At 40.0% G+C, this 21,835-nt stretch overlaps 1 protein-coding gene and 1 long non-coding RNA gene across 6 annotated transcripts in view; one reads left to right on the top strand and one right to left on the bottom strand.

The window, feature by feature from the left end:
* LOC143377855 (uncharacterized) overlaps positions 1–14,637 on the bottom strand; it is a 203,647-nt gene extending 189,010 nt beyond the window's left edge. The window contains exon 1 of the long non-coding RNA XR_013087426.1: positions 14,527–14,637. This is a non-coding gene — a long non-coding RNA (uncharacterized LOC143377855). The remainder of the gene's footprint in view (positions 1–14,526) is intronic.
* Positions 1–21,835, top strand: part of Utx (Utx histone demethylase) — a 214,400-nt gene that overhangs the window by 184,203 nt on the left and 8,362 nt on the right. For all 5 annotated transcript variants that reach the window (XM_076829556.1, XM_076829555.1, XM_076829557.1 and 2 more), the window contains 5 exons: positions 19,748–19,931; positions 20,155–20,370; positions 20,971–21,126; positions 21,237–21,423; positions 21,491–21,805. In XM_076829556.1, coding sequence (XP_076685671.1) covers positions 19,748–19,931; positions 20,155–20,370; positions 20,971–21,126; positions 21,237–21,423; positions 21,491–21,805 — 1,058 coding nt within the window. The remainder of the gene's footprint in view (positions 1–19,747; positions 19,932–20,154; positions 20,371–20,970; positions 21,127–21,236; positions 21,424–21,490; positions 21,806–21,835) is intronic.

Consider the following 21,835-nt stretch of genomic DNA (forward strand, 5'->3'; position numbering starts at 1 on the left):
ACGAGTTAACTCGTCTTGTCCATAGCAGGTATGAGTATATCTTATGTCATTCTGGTACAAATTGGACGATAAACTTAGAGACAGATATATTCACAGATAAATAAATAAACAAATACTATTAGTGAACCAATCAATATTTATTTCATTTGTTAACCATATGTGGTGAAAATGGCAAAAGAAAACAAAGAAAAAAGCAAATAAGCATTGGAAGAAGGTATGCTGCCTTTATAGTGGTAATAAGAAACAAATGATATCTGCATTCTTTCGCAACAGGCGCAATTTTTCAATAGTACTGACGAGTTAACTCGTCTTGCCCAGGGAAGAAGCATCTTTAAATGACGAGTTAACTCGTCTTGCGCAGCGAATAAGAATCTTTAAATGACGAGTTAACTCGTCTTGCCCAGTAAAGAAGTATCTTCAAACGACGAGTTAACTCGTCTTGCCCAGGGAAGAAGCATCTTTAAATGACGAGTTAACTCGTCTTGCGCAGTGAAAAAGAATCTTTAAATGACGAGTTAACTCGTCTTGCCCAGTAAAAAAGTATCTTCAAACGACGAGTTAACTCGTCTTGCCCAGGGAAGAAGCATCTTTAAATGACGAGTTAACTCGTCTTGCGCAGTGAATAAGAATCTTTAAATGACGAGTTAACTCGTCTTGCTCAGTAAAGAAGTATCTTCAAACGACGAGTTAACTCGTCTTGCTCAGTGAAGAAGCATCTTTAAATGACGAGTTAACTCGTCTAGCCCAGTAAAGAAGTATCTTCAAACGACGAGTTAACTCGTCTTGCTCAGTGAAGAAGCATCTTCAAATGACGAGTTAAGTCGTCTTGCCCACTGATGAAGCACCTTTAAATGACGAGTTAACTCGTCTTGCCCAGTGAAGAAGCATCTTCAAATGACGAGTTAACTCGTCTTGCTCAGTAAAGAAGCCATTCCAAATGACGAGTTAATTCGTCTTCGCCGGTTAACAGGGTAACCCCCTCGAAATTTATAACAATCAACTCCCGAAATTGTCAATAATCAACTCCCCTCACATTTTCACCCCCTTTTCACCCCTCCCCCATCCCTAAACACTGTTTCACTTTCAAATTTCACCTCCAAACGACACTCGATTCCCCAATTCCGCAAACAACCACATAAAACCACGCGTACTTACAAATTTCCACGACAATGCGACAAACCGCGCCGCAAATCGGTTACTCCACGCGAAAGTGTACCCGGCGAGCCCTCCCCAGCCGCCATTATCAAAAATACCTCGAGCACGAGCGTGCCTGGCACCCGCCAGTTTCAGCTGTAATTGAACAATCGCGGGCTTTAATCAGTAGCAGCCAAGCTTTTATTTCCCCAGGACGATAACGTCCTGGCGTCAGTCTCTGGCGGAGGTACGAGCGCCAGTACCGCCGCGGCATTGGGGGCGGGGGGGCTAATTAAGCTCGCCCCCTCAGGGGCGCGCAAAATCACAATCCCGCGAGCCAGTGGCCTCCACGGCTTTCCAGTCAGCGAGCTTTCGACTCCTCGAATTCGGGCTTAAGGCTCGACCCCGAGCCTACGAGCCGAGTAGCAGACACGTGTATTGATTTATTCCGAGTCAGGGCGGGCCGGGGGATGAGATTCAGGGGCCGGAGGAGAGAGAGCGCGGAGAAGAAGGGGATGAAGGGAAGGAGAGAGAGAGAGAGAGAGTTTGCGTGCTGGAGCGAGAGAAGAAAGGGGCCTGCGAAGGGGAGGATGAGATTCGATAAGGCGACGTGATTGTGGGAACTATCTCTTGTCTCTCGTCACCCTCTCTTTCCTTTCTTAAACCTTCACTCCCTTTTTCAACCCTCTCTGTTTCTTGCAGCCCGATCTATTTTGCTTCACCCTCTTCTTCTAGCTTCCTCTTTCAACCCTTTCTCTCGTACCCTTCCTATTTCTTCGCTCCTGTTCGATTCTCACACTCTCTCTCTCCCTCTCAACCTCTCGGCAGACTGTTTCACCCCTTTGTTTAATTCCCTCGTCGCAGCTTTCCTGCGTGCTGCCCCTTTCTCTTTTCGCGGATTTTCTTTCCAAGCCTGGTTAATTTTCTTGCGTTTCTCGTTGTTGCTCTTTGTCCGTCTCGGTTCTTTCAGCCCTCCTCGAATAGTAGATCTAGAAATTTCGGTTCATCCCCTGCAATTCGCTTTGTCTATCTTTCTGTGAGGTCTGCTGCCATGTCTTGAGAAGGGGGAGTACTTGTTCAGTCAACTGGGCGTAAATGTGCAGGTCATTGGAAAATATTCCACCCGTACTTTCGCTTTTTCGGAACGAAATTGTTCCTCGGGGTGAAACACCCCGAGTCTATGCGGCGCGATCTCAAACTATTTCTCGCGTGGGAAAATGTTTCCAACTGAAGTTACTCAATTTTAAACGCAGAATCGTATAGTTGTAGTAAATTTTCTCTTCCACCAATATCGAAAAACTCCTCGGCCCTGTTTTATTTAAATAAAAACGATTGCAGCACAGTATTACGTAGACATCACCTCCTCGTCCCTAGTATATAAATTATTCTACAAAATTCATGTTCAACCAACATAGGAAGCACGAAAAGAGTAACTCTACAAAAATAAAAATTTAAACCAACCTGTTGTAATCTAAGATACAATTGTCGAGTAATAATCTTCAAAGAAATCAATTATCCAAGCATCGTGCACCCCTGTTACTAATATTCAAAATTTTATGGCGAAACACTGTAATTAAAATAGGAAACATGTCTGCTGCATTTTACTAGTGTGAAGGGAGGGGAGCGACCTTGCGGGACCAGCTGATGTAGTCGCCACTGTAACGCAGAATGCACCGCTGTAATTTCCACGTGTGCCAGCCGTATCTTTCGTCGCCGCGTTATTAACTTGCCACGGATTGGAATTAAATCGGGTAATTAAGCTGGCGAAGATTACCCGCTCCGGTTATGGAACTATAATTGAGGGCTTGCTACTATCTGGCCGTTTAGCGCTACGGGCGGCACGCTGATTGTCACCATCTTTGAATCACGTTTTTCGGGGCAGTGCTTTTTTCCCTTTTTGACGAAGGATTACGTGGAAGGGTTCGTTCGCGGGTCTTTAGTGATCTCTAGCTTTGAATAAAAAGCTTTTTTAAAATGGGGGTTGAAGAATATACTGTTGGGTGGAATTAAATATTCCAGTGCAAACCGAGTTGCAGTGTTTAAGTATTACAAAAGAAAAGCTTGGGGTATGGGTGAATATGTTTAATTTTAGTATATACGTATACGTTTGTAGAATTACAATATTTTGGCGTAGAAAAAGTGGAAGAAATAGCATCAATTTTGAAATAATATTATTTAACCCATTAACGCCAACATTTGAAGCAGATGAAACTCATTTTAGGAAATATCTGAGATAAGATACACAGTGTTAATTTTACTTCGTTAAATTCATTTTTCTAATGAATTTTTCCGTCATTGAAACAAGAATAGCTACGCGAACTTAAATATTTTTAACAAGAATACCTGTCCTAACAAAACTTCGATAACAGCTTCTTATCACCCCCAAAGCGATAACCAGAGAAGACTCATTGACACTGAAATTAGTAAAACACCTTAAGCAAAATATTCCTTATTTTATGATCTACCAACCCTGACAAACCTGCCGCTTCTCCCGAGATAGTAATTTAATTTAAACTTCATCATTCACCGACAAACGAGGCCAATAACAGTTTTCAATGAAGAAGCGGGACAAACGGACGTAGAATGATTAAACACCTTAGCTCGATAATTTCTTAATAAATTTGAAATTGTGGGGTGGTTGAAGATTGCGTATTCAGCGGGCGAACGCAGCTAGAGCTGGCTGGAGGGAGCTGTGCGTCGCGAGGGTGCTCGACAGCCGTTTAATGAGGTGGTACTACCGATGTAATAACACAAAGGTAGTACTACGTGACACGGCAGGTAGAGCCGAAAGATTATACAGGTCAAGCAGTACGACGTGCTGACCCACTTGCACGTCACAAAAACCCTGGCCGAGCGAGGGCTCCGCTGCATGAAAGCTGCAGAAGAGGCCTGAATAGAGCACCTTCAAGGAGAATGGCTGGGCTCCTCGGTTGCTTCGTTGCTACGGGCAAGAATTTATCATTTTCATCTTGGCTAATGTGTAGGACACTTTCCTGGCCATTGGTATTTCAGATGTAATCACTGGGTCGAGGCAATGTTTTTGAAAAAAAAAATGGTGATATTTAAATAGGAAGATTGTGAATATACAGCAAAAGAAAGTTTAAAACTTATGTTTTTATATATCTGCGTAACTAATTGAATACTAGGCTTTAGATGTTGTATTGGTATTAGAGCTGTTATGAGTATTCGAATACCAGCAGACTTCGAATGTTATTCGAATACCAGCAGAATTCGAATGTTATTCGAATACCAGCAGAATTCGAATGTTATTCGAATACCAGCAGAATTCGAATGTTATTCGAATACCAGCAGAATTCGAATGTTATTCGAATATCAGCAGAATTCGAGTATTATTCGAATACCAGCAGAATTCGAGTATTATTCGAATACCAGCAGAATTCGAATGTTATTCGAATATCAGCAGAATTCGAGTATTATTCGAATACCAGCAGAATTCGAGTATTATTCGAATACCAGCAGAATTCGAATGTTATTCGAATACCAGCAGAATTCGAATGTTATTCGAATACCAGCAGAATTCGAATATTGTTCGAATACCAGCAGAATTCGAATATTATTCGAATACCAGCAGAATTCGAATGTTATTCGAATACCAGCAGAATTCGAATGTTATTCGAATACCAGCAGAATTCGAATATTGTTCGAATACCAGCAGAATTCGAATGTTATTCGAATACCAGCAGAATTCGAATATTATTCGAATACCAGCAGAATTTTCGAATATTATTCGAATACCAGCAGAATTTTCGAATATTATTCGAATACCAGCAGAATTTTCGAATATTATTCGAATACCAGCAGAATTGGAATATAATTCGAATACCAGTAGAATTCGAATATTATTCGAATTATTTACATATTGGTCTTTACAATTATTTGTTTTTCAAACGTTTAAATTCGTATTCGGCACAATTCGAAATTCGAACACTTTGAATTATTCGAATAAATTATTCGAATATTTCAACTATTCGAATACTTACAGCTCTAGTTGTATAGCTGACCTATTCTGACAACCCCTGAATCTTTGGGGTACCAATTTGAAGATGTAATTCTTTCTAATGGAACTTGCTTGCCACCACTACTGTAACAAAAGTAACAATCACTAGCCACAAAAGTCTCGTGTAAGAAGTTTTTAAGTCACTTGTCCACTGGTGACCTCTGGACATGAGACACTTTGTGGCTCATACATTCACATAGGAGAAATAGGAGTGTTTTTACAAACTGGAGGTAGATTGAAAATATTTGAATTTGATTGAAATAACAATTGTGACCTGCAAAAATGCCTTGAAAGACCCTAAAATGTTTTAATTTACTTCAAGACCTCCCCATCATTGTTAATTGGCATCAAAAGGTTTATTTTTCTATATAATGTTAAAGAAATTGGTTTGTACTTTCTAGTGCGATGTACACAAAGAAGGTTTTAAGTTGAAAAAAAAAATTCCATATTGGACGGTGGCAAAATAATTAATTTCTGAGTCACTTAGGCTGATTTCATAGTTACAGATTTGTATGCCTCGAGGTTCTAGATGTTCAACAAATTTCGGTATCATTTTCCTAAAACTTCTCAACGAATTTTTATCGAAGAGAACAGTAAATTCTCATGGTGGAGGTAAGAACTTGCAAAACTGGTACGATTATTTGGGTTCCCCGATGCAAACCGCAGGGGAACGACCACTTTTCCCTTTCACTCTTGGGAAACTAAATGCAGAGCGCATCATGAATGAGAGATGCAATAGTAGTACTACGTTTACTACGAACAGAATTTCTGCAGAAACAAAAGTGCATTCCTGTACCTTTAACCTGGCTTAAACTATCTTCGTCTTACAATCATTTTCTATCGCCTCCCACCCTTCCACAATCCTTCAACATCCCCTTCAACAACCCCAAAATCCTGCTACCAATCATTTTCAGATAGAATTTTCCTGTCAATTTCCAATCAAGTTGCTTTCTCTCAAAACTTCTTTTCTTTTTAAATTAAATTAAATTTTATAAAAATTCATATTTCCAGAATTTTGATCCAGAACTTAATTTGATATTCGGCAATGTTTGCCCACCTTTAGTCTACCGTGCAGCCCACTCCATTCACGAATTTCAATATCATTTTCATAAATACGATCTTCGCCAACATAAAACCGCAGCGAGGCTGCGTGTCGAATTTCAACCGAACCGAGGAATATCCGGAGAGGAGAAAAAACGGATTCATAAAGGGGGAGTGGTATCGCCAGGCACCGAGTGCTCGAAACTGAAAATCAGCTGAGTGTTTCCGCCACGATAACATTTCATTAAGATGGCGCGCACTTGGCGCCGATATTCTTCCGAGCGTCCAGATCGAAAGGATATTGGACGGAACGATTCGAGGGCCTTCGGCTTCGTGGCTCGAAGCCCGCGGTTCAGCATTTTTAATTTCGCGATCATCCGCGGCTTCCTCGAGTTGATCGACCGAAAATGAACCCGGAACAAGAGGCGAGCGATACCGCGAAACTCGACCGAATGTCGGAATTCCTTGGATCTTTGGCGCTTTCTCTCGACCTGGCCGATAATTCACGTGAGGATTCGTCGTTACCAGTTGCGCAGCTTGCGATTTCGGGCGTTTACAACGATCCTGACGATTTTCGGTGGAGAGGCATCGCGAGGCTGCTGGGCGAACGGAGGGAGGTGGATTTTTATGGCATTGCGGGGTGCAGTTGGGGAACGGTAATGCACTGCTCCCAGTGGCGCGAGGAAGTGTCTTATGCCGCGTTTCCACCAACGCGAACGCGAACAGGAACATGGTTCGAAACATGAACCAAACTCAGCGTACGAATTAGGGATTGCAAAGCGGTAAATCGGTAAATCGGTTTGAAGCTTTTTTCACTGATAACGTAGTAGATATCGACGGAATTATGCGCTACATATTTTTACCGGTAATTCGCAAAATTTTTACCGGTAATTCGCAAAATTTTTACCGGTAATTCGATAAAATACGTATTTCTCGCGATCTACCGGTAAATATCGAGAAGTACATAATTTACCGGTAAATATCGAGAAATACGTAATTTCTCGAATTACCGGTAAAAATTTTGCGAATTACCGGTAAAAATTGTACAGTTCTACTTTTCCAGTCAGACAAGAGACCTATTTTTATGATTTTTTTCTCAGCAACTATTGCACGGATTTTAATTTTTTTTCTTGTTAAATATTTATTATTCCTTGCTGCATAGAATTGTATTTTTAGTATTTCCAAAATGTAATTACAAGTGTGTGGATTTCAGGGGATATAGAACTATTGAAATCTCGACAAATTGATTTTCATTTATTATTATTAATTCTGAAAGTGCCTTCCTTTGGGAAAATGTGCAACAAAGTTTCGTGAGGTAATTCGAATAATTACGGAAATTATAGCGCTGAACGTAATTGATTGCACCGTCGAGTAACGGCCTCGCAAAGCGGTATTTGGGGACTTAACTTTAAAGCCGTTTATCTCGAAACTACATTTTCAAACACGGTGTACATCATGACTCTTGAACGAATGGATATATAATTGAATATTGGACGTTTGTAAAACATTTTATAACTGATTAAAGACGATTTTTTCCATAAAAATGTGGGGAAAATTGTGTCGTGTGTGACTTTTACAATTTTTATTTAAATTCGCCAGCAAAGTTTCACTCAACAAGTATTAGTGTAGAAACTAATCACCCCTAAGCATTTTGCTTTTAGATGTTCGGTTCACCTGGGAGTATGTACACCGATTACAGATACCGACCATCTTTAGCGTCAAATAACTTGAATAATTTTCAACATTCTGACAATTTTTTTATTTTACATTACTTGTAAAAGCGTGCATAAAAAACTGTGAAAAGTGCAGGTATGGTGATTATTTGGTATCTAAGCAATCCAACCGTTGGGCAGAGTTGGGCAAAATGTAATCTAATTACAACTTACAAATTGCGATTAAAATGTAATTGTGTAATTTAGGTAGTTGACCATTTGGTTTCGTCAACTACCTAAATGAACGATTACAGAAACTAATGTGTAATCAACTACACAATTACATTTTAATCCTAATTTGTAAGTTGTAATTAGATTACATTTTGCCCAACTCTGGGATATACCCGTTTGAACCCTCGGAAAATGTGTGCATTTTGTGGATTTTTTTACATGTCAACGGCTCGATGAAGATTTCCCGTTTTTTTACTATCTTTACATAGTATTATGAACTACTTAAAAAAAAAGTTTCAGTTAAAAAACTGTTGTTTTTCCAAAGTTATGCATAAACATCCGAAAGTCTCTTGATTTTAGACGGCCAAACGGTGGGCCTAAAAACTCGTGCTACGTTCAACCAATTCACTTCCAATTTTGCATGCAGGACCGTAATAAGATTCCACATCGTCCAACGAGGGCTTTTTTTATTCCGATTCCCCGTTTATTATTTATAAAGAAAAAAAGGTGGCTTTTCCTCTTAGAAAAATGTAACTTTACCTTTGATCTCTCAGCATTTCTTTATTTTTCAAAATTTTCAAAATCAGCCCCGTTGGACGATAGCTATTGACATACTTTATAAGAAGATTTTATTCTTTTCGATTTCAGACACGACATACAGCTGTTTTCAGGCCCACCGTTTGGCCGTCTAAAATCGAGAGACTTTCGGATGTTTATGCATAACTTCCGAAAAACAATGGTTTTTTAACTGAAACTTTTTTTTTAAGTAGTTCATAATACTGTGTAAAGATAGTAAAAAAACGGGAAATCTTCATCAAGCCGTTGACTTGTAAAAAAATCCACAAAATGTACACATTTACCAAGGGTTCAAACGGGTGTACCCCCTTAAGTCGCAATGTTTGCCCCTCAGTGAGAACACTGCGGAAGTCCTCCTCGGTGTCAAAGTGCTTCTGAAATTATAGACAAAGAATGATTGTGTCCTATAGGAGTGTACGCATAAAATGGACTAGAATTATTGATTTATCAACAGTGGTTACAAAATAGCAGCCTTCTAAAGAAAAAGGTCTGGATTTTCTACCTATTTTTCGATGTTTTTGTGGATGCAGCAAAAACTATTTTTGATACCTGAATGATTCTAGTCCACTTTATGCGTACACCCCTGTAGAACATAGTCATTCTATTGTTTATCATTTTAGGACCACTTTAAGGCCGAGGAGCACTTCCGCAGAGAGCCTGTATTCTCACTGAGGCACAAACATTGCGATTTAAATCCACACATTTGCAATTATATTTTATAAACATAAAAAATACGATTCTATACAGCAAGGAATAATAAACATTTAACAAAAAAAAAACATTAAAATCCGTACATTCGTACTCGAAAAAAAATCATGAAAATACGCCCCTTTTTCGACCGACAAAGTAGAATGGACTCTACTAATTGTTACATTGGAAGTGTTTTGATTATTGCGTTTTTAATTCCGCTGTTGGAGGACAAAAGAAAGGAGAGTTGTACGATTCTGGGAGGTATAGGATCGTTCGTATCTAGAACTAAAAGGGAAAACCACTTTTTTTAGTAATTAACGCACTGGGTTGATCCAAGCCAATTTTCAATCAGCTGCTGTTTAAAATCTATCGGTTAAACTACGTCGCAAAAATTATGAGACAAAGTTTGAACATTGTAGAACATATATTAACCTTTGAAAATCAACATTTAACGCAGCATCGTGTTTAAACAGTAGTACCATTTTCAACTGATACCTCAAAAATATTTTACCTCAAAGTCAAACTGTGGACCATTTTGACCACACTGAGTTACATTCGGCTTGGGAACCGAGGCTAAAAATTGAATTCTGAGTTCTCTGTGGAATTTGGGTCATTACGTGTATGGTATTCTCTGGCAAGTGGTGGTGCAAACATATTTTGTACGTAGCTACGTTTATAGATCTGCGTTGGAGGGAAACACAAAAGATGAATTTCGACTGTTTCAAAAGATTTAAACCAGTAGAGCCGTGAACTTAAGGGAAAACATCCCCCAAATTTCACGTTCTTTCATTCCTAAAACGAACCACACGCGTACATCTTTCTATCGCTTTAATCTCATTCAATAAAAGAAATCGCTTCAGTGTCCCCCTCTCCGCAAGCAGCGCGATAAAGGTAACCGTTCAGGTACCTTCGCGCACCGCTGCATGGGCCCACTTCTTACGGGCCCCGAACGGTACAGGGGACTTCTCTTTACAGCCCGTTTACGACTCCTCGCGTGTCCGCGCCGGGTCCGGTTCGGCAGAGATCCCTTCTTTTCATTTCCTTCCATTTCTTTTTTTTTCTTCTCCTGTCCTTCGTTTACTTCATAAGTTATACTTCTGCCGTTTTAACCTTGCAACCCCCTCCACCCCGTCTCTTTCCCTCCCCGTGGAAAGGGACCATTCGACGAATTTCATTCGAAGGATAATCGTCGGGCGTAAAGTACAAGCGACAAGCTGCAGGCGATGCACGTTGCATTTTATTATTCTCCCGAGATTATTATGCCGGGTGTAATTACGTTGTAAACAGCGACGGTCAGTCTGCGTGGCATTGTGCTGCGTTTTACGGCCGTTTACCTTCCGACCTGCGTTTTCGGACGTCGCTTTTGTCGATAGGAAACACTTCCGAGGAACCGTTATCGTGGGAACCGGCAGGATTTGTCTGCTGGATTGGGTTTTGGATGAGTAATGGTTTTGGAAGTTTTATAGGAAATTTAGGAAGCTGTAGGTAGTTTTGGAGGAGATTGTTACCAGTGTTTCAGGTTGGTAGTTTTAGAGGAATTTCGTTCCACTGGATTCTATTGAATTGTTTGGCATTTGTAATGAATTATGTGGAGTTGTCGTCGAGAACAGTGAACTTTACTGAATTATGTTGAACTTTACTGAATTATGTTGAACTTTACTGAATTATGTTGAACTTTACTGAATTATGTTGAACTTTACTGAATTATGTTGAATTCTACTCAATTCGACTGATTCATTTTAAATTTAACTGAATTCTACTGTATGTATGTGTATTTATTGCTCCCCGTAGGATTTACAAGAACTTCCAGTCCCTTTTGCCTTTCCTACCTCTTTCGTCTCCCTTTTACATTTGCCATCTCTATTTACATTTTTACATTCTTACATTCCTGTTACATTTCTTATATTTTTTTTACATTTCTTACATTTTTTTTTACATTTCTTACATTTTAAGTTATTACATAAATTGCATAAATTATTATTACATAAATTATCACATTTTTACCCTTTATTACTGAATTATGCAAATTACTTTGTCTGAAAAAATACTGAATCGCGTTGAATCAGACGAATTTCACCGAATTCTGCTGGATTCTGTTGAATTGTGTTGATTTTTTATTGCATTCTACTGAATTCTGTGGAATTGTTTGGCATTTGTAATGAATTATGTGGAGTTGTCGTCGAGAACACTGAATTGTCTTGAACTTTACTGAATTAATTGTGAATTCTACTCAATTCGACTGATTCATATTAAATTTAACTGAATTCTACTCAATTCGACTGATTCATATTAAATTTAACTGAATTCTACTCAATTCGACTGATTCATATTAAGTTTAACTGAATTCTACTCAATTCGACTGATTCATATTAAATTTAACTGAATTCTACTCAATTCGACTGATTCATATTAAATTTAACTGAATTCTACTCAATTCGACTGATTCATATTAAATTTAACTGAATTCTACTCAATTCAACTGATTCATATTAAATTTAACTGAATTCTACTGTATGTATGTATATTTATTGCTCCCTGTACGGTTTACAAGAACTTCCAGTCCCTTTTGCCTTTCCTATCTCTTTCCCCCTTTTACATTTGCCATCTCTATTTACATTTTTACATTCTTACATTCCTTTTACATTTCTTACATTTTTTTTACATTTCTTACATTTTAAGTTATTACATAAATTGCATAAATTATTATTACATAAATTATCACATTTTTACCCCTTATTACTGAATTCTACTGAATTATGTAATTTACTTTGTCTTTAAAATACTGAATCACGTTGAATCAGACGAATTTCACCGAATTCTGCCGGATTCTGTTGAATTGTGTTGAGTTTTTACTGCATTCTACTGAATTCTGTGGAATTTTTAACGAATTATGTGCAGTTCTACCCAAATCTACTGAATCGTGTTGAACTTGACGAATTTTCCCGAACTCTGCTGGACTCTGTTGAATCGCGTTGAATTTTATTGAATTCTACTGAATTGCGTGAAGTTTTGAATGAATCATGTGGAATTTTCCCCAGGTCCACTGAATTGTGTTGAATTTTACTAAATTCTACCGATTCGTGTCAAGTGCCACTGAATTCTACTCGCATGTACATAGAGTCCAGTATTCAGAACGATCCACCTACAACAATTAGCCCATCTCCTCTCGTTTCCCCCCCGAGTTCTTACCTTAGAATATTGCACTCCCAATATTTTCTTCTTCTTCAAAAATGCCACACTCACTGGACCAAAAAACCACAGACCATAAACCACACGCCACTCTCTAAGCAGACCATAAAAAAATAAAGCAGTCAGTAAACACTTTCCTTGCACCAATTTTCTCCATCTTCTTGTAAAAAATAAAAGAACCCCCCACCCGAAACCGTGCACGCGAACGGCGTGCGACAATTAGAGCATAGTGAACGCTTTAATTTCTCCGGATAGTTTACGAACCCGACCGACTTAATTGCATTTAGTAATCGGCGGGCATTTAGCATCGCGCTCTACGATTGCGCAATAACTCTCGTTGCAAAACTCTCGTTTTCCCACGGCACGTATTTAATTTAGAGAGCGCGGCGGGGCGCGGGGGGGGGGGGGGGGGGAGGGGGCCGCGAAAATTACCGCGATTAAAATTGCGCGGACTTGTGTTCGTCCGTGTTATTGCTAAATAATTCAACAAAAGGGGCCCACCAGCGGTGAAAATAAAAAGTCTCGTGACGCGCTGCAACGGGGGGAAGGGAGGGGAACGAACACAGAATATCTGCGTGAAGAGCGCGAAATTAATAACGCAACTTGATAATTCGGCGTGCGATTCTAGCGGTGCTCTTGTTATGGCATATTACGCTGCGAATGCTCCTGATAAGAGGATTTAATAGGACGCGAAGTAGCTCGGTGCAAGTCGCGTTTCATTCCGTTAATTTCCTCCCCTCGCCAGTGCCTCTGTAATTATTAAAATCAACAATTGAAAAAATCCTCTCGATTCGCAATATTTTGCTTTTAATGTGTTGTAGGTAGTGTTCTTTCTCGAGGATTTTTCGAGAAATTCTGTAATTTCTTACTTCTTATCTCTCGAGAATTACTATAATTTCTTACTTCTTATTTCTCGAGAAATTATAGTATTTCTCGAGAAACTTAAGTCTAGGAAAAATATTATATATCTCATTTATTTTCGTAAATGAATGTATTACTAGTTAATCGCGAACGTATAAACACATCTACAATTTATAATGCATCTTATTAATAACACTGGATCCTATATGAATTCGAAAAAAAATTCCAAAAAAAATAACAGTACACTTGATCCTATATGAATTCGAAAAAAAACTCCAAAAAAAATAACAGTACACTTGATCCTATATGAATTAAAAAAAAAATCCAAAAGAAATAACAGTACACTTGATCCTATATGAATTCGAAAAAAAAAATCCAAAAAAATAACAGTACACTTGATCCTATATGAATTCGAAAAAAAAATTCCAAAAAAATAACAGTACAGAATTACAGTACTGTTATTTTTTTGGAATTTTTCGATATTATTAACTGCTGAAGGTGCTCTGAAATTTGCATTTAAAAATTTAGAAAAATTGTGTACTGAATTAAGTACCCAATGAGTTTCTTCTGGCTATTAAAGAAGAAGTATTGAAAAGAGGAGATAAGACTATTGTACCCCGTATAAAATTTTTGCATGATCCAGAATTTATTCCAAAAGGGTCAAAAGACGCATTTTTTCATTTCACAGCCAAAATAGATATTTATGAAAAGTCAAAATATAACAGTAACAGATTTTGCCACAAAAAAAATAGATTCGCTGACGCTACGTTAGACGCATTGTGCTATTTAAAAATAAATTTTGAAACCAAAAAGTAATGTTTCGCTTTGTACAAATTTTGTATTAAATAAATTAATTTTCCAGTTATATTTAATATCTATTCTTTCATTTACACAACTTGTGTATAAATTAGACAGGAATAATCGTTTAGTTAAAGTTTTCTTGTGTTTTCGATAAATATTATCAACATTATTCCAAAAATATAATTTTTGCAATATTTTTTTCAATTTCTCGAGAATTCTCCAGAAATATCATCTCATTTCTGATTTCTCGAGAAACAAAAAATATGGAGAAATCAGGAACACTAGTTGTAGGTCTGTAACCATTATCCGAATAATCTACGTATTCGATGATACCTAATAAGGGAAGATCCCGAACCCGAAAGTTAAAAAAAATCTGAAACTTTATGAATACGTAGGGAATTTCCTCCTGATTATAACGCAATTTTTGTTAGCTGCCCAAATTCACTCTAAGGGGGTGTAACTAACCCCTGAAAAAACCCGGTTATTTTCCGATTTTGTGTTACAACTCGCGAACTGTAAGAGATAGAAAAAAAGTTTCAAGACAAAAGATATTCCTTTTAATTAAATCTACCGTTTGGTGAAAAAATTATTTTACAGTTCACAAGTTATAACCCAAAATCGGTAAATAACCGGATTTTCAGCTGTCAATTACACCTCCTTGCTGTAATCCGGTTCACGGTAAAATAATTTCTCTACCAAACGCTAGATCTAATTAAAACAAGCAACTTTTATCTCTAGACTTTTTTTCTATCCCTTACAGATTGCGAGTTACAAAATAAATTCCTAAAATAGCCAAATGTTCAGGGGTTAATTTCACCCCCTTTGAGCGACTTTCGACAGCAAACAAAAATTGCGTTATAACCAGGAGGAAATCCTCTACATATTCGCAAAGTATCAGAATATTATAAATTTTCAACTTCTTGATCTTCCCTTACAACAAATTATTCATATTCGAATATCTGAATAATTACATCTACAACTAGTAGCCTAGAGTCATCGAGTTACACAAAACTAACAATACATTACAAAAAACATTCGCATAAAAATCTACGAATGGTTGCATCCGAAGCAGGTATCACTCTGTATTTGCTGGAATTCCAAGAGGTCATATTTCTCAAAAAAATCCAGCAAACGGTGCGCGCATTGTGAAATAAAATTCTAGCTGATTCCGCGCAAAAGATTGCCCCAGAATTTCCCGGCAATTTCACACTTCCCAAACAACCCGGCGCGATATTCCGACCTGCATCTCTGCCCCCGGCAGAGTGCAGCGTTCCAACGTCAGCCACTATAAAATCACTGCCGCTCTGCCGCAGGAATGTACAGTTGCGAAGGTAAGCTGTCGTGGCTTCGCAGAGGCAGCAGGTCTACGCGGGCCAGATAATAATGAACGAAAGAACTGGAAAATAAAGGTGTACCGTTACAGCCCCGACAGCTGGCACTGAAGATGAGGCATACGCGCGTACCGTGAACCTGCTTAGGCCTAGGCGCGGGGCGCGGACGTTCCAGCGGTGAAGAATAGACAGGCGTTCGATTAAGAGGCACCTCGTCGACATTAGGAATCGTTCTGCAATTTTCACACAGAAGCAGCCCGCCCCGAGGAGCGCTGCAGCTATTTCCCAAGACGGAGGACCTCGCAGCCGCTTCTACGCCTATGTTTACAGGGGGTTGTAATTCGAGACAGCCTCGAAGGGAGAGTGGGGTAAAAGTGGCCACCCTAGGCTATACCTGCGAAAATCTATTCAGTTCGGTACTCGTCTAGTGTCGAGGCAACACGTCCTCTATTCGCAGCGATCCTACGCTGCCACGTTTGGCCCCCTTTGGACTTCGTCCCGATTCGACCGCGAGTGGTGGCCCCTCTCCACGAGCCGCGGCCTAGCATCGCGTGTGTACGTTCATCCCGAGATCCTCGTGCTCTGCACCCTTCGCTTTCGATATTCAGTTTCAACGCGAGCCTCGAGTCCTGCCACGAGGAGCGCACGCATCTCTTCGCCAGCTCGTCGTTCGCGGCACTGTGCTGAAACGTGCTCGACGCTCGCACGTGGAGGAGGCAAGTGGTGTGGATGGAAATTATTAGACACCGTTGGGACATCTCTGCGCGGCGTTGGGAATTTGTTGTTTTGGGGTGTTGCGAAGGGAAATTTATTTTACTTGTGATTTTAATTGATGGGTGTCGGGAAGTGGATGCACGGTCTTTGGGTGGAATTTAGTTTGGAATATATAGAGGATAATGGGGGTGGATGAGTTGTAGAATATTAGCTGTTAGTGGTTGGAAATTTATTGGAGAAAAGAATTTTTGTGGGAACAGAAGTAGATGTTTTCAAGTCTGCGATTAAAGTGGTTTGCATCTGGCCGGTGTTAAAGCGTTGCGAGGTGTGAATAGAGAAGTAATTTGGTCGCCTTTAATTAATTCGATAGGTTGTGCGGGGGGAATAAATTTTGATTGGTAAATTTAATGGGGAAATCGCTGAGTGATATATTTCTTTAGTAATTTTGAATAGGCGTAAGTGGGGGAGGGTGTAGTGATTAATTAGGTAACAGTGGTGTTAAGTGGGTTAAGTTGAAGATTATAGTATCCAATTTAACGCAGCACGGAAATTGGTGCGGAATAAAATAAGGAGGAAAGTTGTGTAGAGGATAGTGCTCCTGCCAGGACTTGACCCCCGACCCCTCCGGGTTGCAATGCTTACCTGCTATTGTGCTACTTGAACACCACTTAAATCCTAGGAAAAGCATTCAGGCGACTTGGGGATACGCCGTTTATAGCCGTTTTTTTTATGTAACTAAACATTAGCGATCAATATTCCACGAGGCATTGCATCTGCTATTGTATAGTCTGCGCTATTGTGTGAACACTGTAATCTGGGTTTTCTATTTTTACAGCTTTTACAAGATGTGAATTAAAAGGTTTGAAGAATGTGTAGGAATTTTAAGAAGAGGAGTTACAAATTTTAACTTCGATTTTCTCATATTTATTTCTGCGAAAATGCTTTAAAATTATATAATTGCCTTTAGGCAGGTGTAGGAAAATGGGATTGTTACACGGGGTGTACGAAAATTATATGCAATGATTCAGGCAAGTGATTCTACACCTTTGGATTGGCGGAGATCTGTTAAAAAATTTAATGGATTTGTTGAGCTTGAAATTAGGGGTGAATTTTTGTTTATTATAACGTGCTTGCCTCACTAAAAAGGGTGAAAGAAACTATGTTCCAAAAAATCTTTCAAATTATCAACGACAAAAATAGTTCCTTTGGCACTTTTTAGACTCCCCAGTGAGTAGAACGCAGTAAAATAAGCAAAATTGGATCTCGAGTTTCGATTTCAAGATCAATTTTTCGACACATTTTTTTAACTGATCTACACCGATCCAGAAATGTGTAGAATCACCTTTGTGAGCCATGTTTTTTATTTTTTTTTACAACCGGTAGAATACTTCTCTGCTACATTATCATTACTTCTCTACACTTTTACTATAATATTCCTATCATCTATCTCCCATCGCCATAATATTAGCAATACTAATTCAAGAACAATATCACAGTGCAATTATTTGGAAATTATTTCTTCAAACAGGGCAACACAATCGTACTTAACAGAAAACTCTAATTCAAGAATCTTGAAATAAAGTAACACCCTGCTGTGTTATTGTTCAACCCTGAGACTGTCTTCACTCCACCCATACGTATAACATATTTTACATATTTAAGTAATGTTAAATTCAGAATTACCTAATATAAACCTTGATTAATGTACTTTTAGTTAGAACCACCCACCAAAGAAGTGCACAAAGTAATTTTGCTAGAAGAATTGAACAAGCTAAGCCCAAATTTCAAGGAATATTAATAATAGATTAAAGCTTATGAATAGTTGAAGAATATTAACTTGTAATCACATTTGTATAAATTAAATATTGAATTTTGACGAATATTTTTTGCAAGATCTTTGCTACTTCAACAGATGAAAATACTTTTTCAAATAAACAGTGTACAATTTTCCAATTGAATGCCTCAAAACAAAAGTATATTAAAGTGAATTTGATTTGCGAATTCGTACTTTGAAGTCAATTTAATATGCAAGATATGTTACATATAGGGTGGACTGCTACTTTTATGAGTAACCGTAACAACTTATGGTTTTCTGAAAATTAGAGAAGTTTAGGGGAAAGGTGGGATAGTTGATTAGCGGGGATACACGATCGCATCAGTTTTTTAATTAATGTATTGGCAATCTGTGCCTGCTGCCACGCTATCGTGGTAATGTTTGCATTACCGCAACACTTCACATTGCAGTTTTCTTTTGGGAGCATAGAATAATGTTGTTAGAAGCTTCGCTCTTATTTGCAGCCAAAAAGTAAATATTTCGGTCTGCTTGTTCTTCCTCCTTTTCGAATAAATATTGCACTTTAAACGATTTGAAATATATCAAGTAAAACCAGAAATTTCTGGTCTATTAATGCTATTCATTAATTGAGCTAAATATTTAAGGTAAGTTTCAATTTTCATCTTTTTCAAATCGATTGCATTGAAGGATACTTGATCAGTGTGTGAGGGATACTTGAACAGTTGAAAATGCCCCAAAAAGAGCCATAGAACGGCTAATGAAACAGAAAAATACAGCAGAGAAAGTGAGAAAATGAAAATCTTTTCTTCATCATCATCTTAATCAGATGATATCTAAGTGAAATGTCTTTTAAGAATGCATTTATGTTATTTTATGCCATAGAGTTAAATTCTTTAGTTTTATTTTTTCAGTAATTCTCTCAAGTTATAATTTACTTTCTGTTTATGATATTCCCTTTATTTCACGTTATTGGCGAAGATAATAAATATTTTGTAGAAAGTTAACGTGTTATTTACTCTTAAAGTTCACTGATCAAGTCTCCCCTTCAGTGGGTGATACTTGTGCATAAAGTCACTGGCAGAAAATGTTGAATTTCAGTCATTAAAATTAGTTTTCAGCTCTCAAATTTGTACAAGTATATTGAGAATACTCTAAGATTTACAGCTTACATAATTAAATACAAACAAAGCAAACCATTAATAACATTTTAACCCTTAACTGGTATACTGTTTTTTGGCAAACGTGGCTGGTATACTGGGGTCGTGGCAGACCCCAAATAAAAAAGGTTACAGAAATTTGTAAAGTCGACCCTAGATCAACCTCTATGAATATTTTGCTCTTAGGTAATGTATAAGATAATAGAAACCTAGAAAGTTAAACGATTCTTATAAAATTAATTAGAAAAACAGTTCACAAGCTTAGACAACCAAAAATTTTGCAGCGAACTTTGCGTGCCTGGGGTCATGAGCGACCCCAAGATACCAGTTAAGGGTTAATAAAAAAAAGCAAAACTGTGATCAACTACCCCACCTTTCCCCCATAATGAATTTTGGGGATGAGTTAAAAAGGACCCGGAGACAGTAGCAGATGCACCCAACGAAATCAGTCCACGTTCGGCTAAAAAAAGACCCGGTGACCATGCTAGAGAGTTCCCCGACCATTCGCCTATGGTGGACGCGATTCACACAACATTTTCCCCCGTTGCCTGTTGCAGGATGGATGTACCACGTCGTTGACTGTACCGTGCTTGGTATAACGCGACAGCAGAAGCAAGCGATCGCTATTCACTGTCTGCAGAAGTCCATCGAGGCGGAACCGAAGAGCGGTCAGAGCCTTTACCTGCTGGGACGTTGCCTCGCCGCTTCGGGGAAGGTTCATGATGCGTTTATCGCTTACAGGTAAAGTGTGACCGGCATTAAAGAGCGCTAATCTCGAAATTATTACGTCGATGCATCAAACGGGGACGTTTAAGCCTCTTATGCTAATCTGTGGGCCCGACTAATTCCCGGTTCCGCGAAACTCCCTAATACCACCCCCGTGGCGGCTGCCCCGTTTGAGATACCGTCGCGCCTCCCTTCCCTCCTCACTGCGACCATCTAGTAGCACCTAGAACTGTTGCAGAAACTCCGTGGAAAAGTCCGAAGGCAACGCAGACACTTGGTGCAGCATAGGCGTCCTGTACCAGCAGCAGAACCAGCCTATGGACGCGTTGCAAGCCTACATATGCGCGGTGCAGCTGGACAAATCACACTCGGCCGCGTGGACTAACTTGGGGATACTGTACGAGAGCGTTAGCCAGCCGAAAGACGCTCTGGCCTGTTACGTCAACGCATCCAGGTAAAGTAGACGCGCGGCAGCCGGTGTTTCTGCGTCCCGGGAGCCCACCGATCGCCGTGTAACTATGCGGAACTTTGCTTCTAGAGAGGCATTCGAACTTTGACTGTTCAGAATGCCCCGCGGAAGCTCACGATCCCCCATGGACTTCCATTACTTTTGTACAGATGCACAAACACACGCACACACAAACACCCTAGCCCTCACCTCGTTGCACCGTTGTATACCGAGATGTACACGTTTCTTTGGATTGAATAATAAACTCTGAACAAGTCAATCACAGCTATGGACGGCCCCTCCTCCCACCCTCCTCCACTTAGCGTATGGTTTTAAGTGTCGCAAGGATGAGTTACCGGGTCAGCGCGCAGCGGATGATCATTCGTCACTGTACTTGTATTCATTGTGTCATTTGTATAATTGTTCGCCGCAATAGCGTAGCGCAGTCACGTTCGATGGGCGCGATCGCACACACGCCTGTCTAACGAGCGAGATTCGTAAGTCGAGGGACAGGTGGGCGCTCGGTGGAAGCCGAGAGCTCCCCTGTCCAGGGTGTCGGAAGCATCGCATAATGGAGCGGCGATCCTTTCGCTCTTTAATGCGTAGGGGCAACAACAACACGCCGAATTGCACGGGCTCGCTGGCGGCTCTAGGCGGCGCTAAGTCCGGCGGTAACACCCCGATGAACCCATCGCTGCAGCAGAGGATCAGCTTCCTGCAGAGTCACTTGAGCCAAGCACCGATGCCTTCCGTCGCTACCAAGTGAGTCGCAGATATCGGTGGAAGCTGGACGAATTTATTGGGAGGTTTCGCGGTGTTCCAAGCTTTAACGATTGCTGCTTTTGACTAGTAACGTTTCTGTCTTCGTCAAGGAGGCGGCAATTGCCGTCTATAGAAGAGGCTTGGAATTTGCCAATCAGCGCGGAGATGTCCAGCAGGCAGCAGCAACAACAGCAACCGCCCACCGGTCCGGGCTACAAGTATGGCGCTACGCCGTCCGGGCCGCCACCTCCTTATCCGCAAGGACAGGGGCAGAATCTTAATACGAAGAGGTTCAAAGTGAGTCGCCGGGCTTGAAGGGTGGCGCTGTACGAAGCGCGGTCAGTAAAACGAATACCACTTTCAGCCAGGAGAAGAGCCGATCTCACCAGGCGCCCAGCAAAGGCCACCACCGTTTTACCTCTCATCCCAGCAGCTGCAGATGCTGCAGTTCCTTCAGCAGAATCACGGCAGCTTGACGCCCCAGCAGCAAGGTCTCCTTGCCCAGCTGCAGCATCAGTATAGATCCATGCAGCAGCACCAGCAGCAGCTTCGACTGCAACAACAGCAGGCTGCGCAGAGAGGTTTGAGGCCTGGACAGCCTGGCTATCCCACTGGGTACACTCATGCGCAACTGGGACAGCCAGGTGTCATCAAGAACTACGGGATACCCCAGCAACCGGTACCTAGCTACTTCTAAGGACGTTTAGGC

This window comes from Andrena cerasifolii, chromosome 16 (assembly GCF_050908995.1).
Source record: "Andrena cerasifolii isolate SP2316 chromosome 16, iyAndCera1_principal, whole genome shotgun sequence".
Taxonomy (NCBI): Eukaryota; Metazoa; Arthropoda; class Insecta; order Hymenoptera; family Andrenidae; genus Andrena; species Andrena cerasifolii.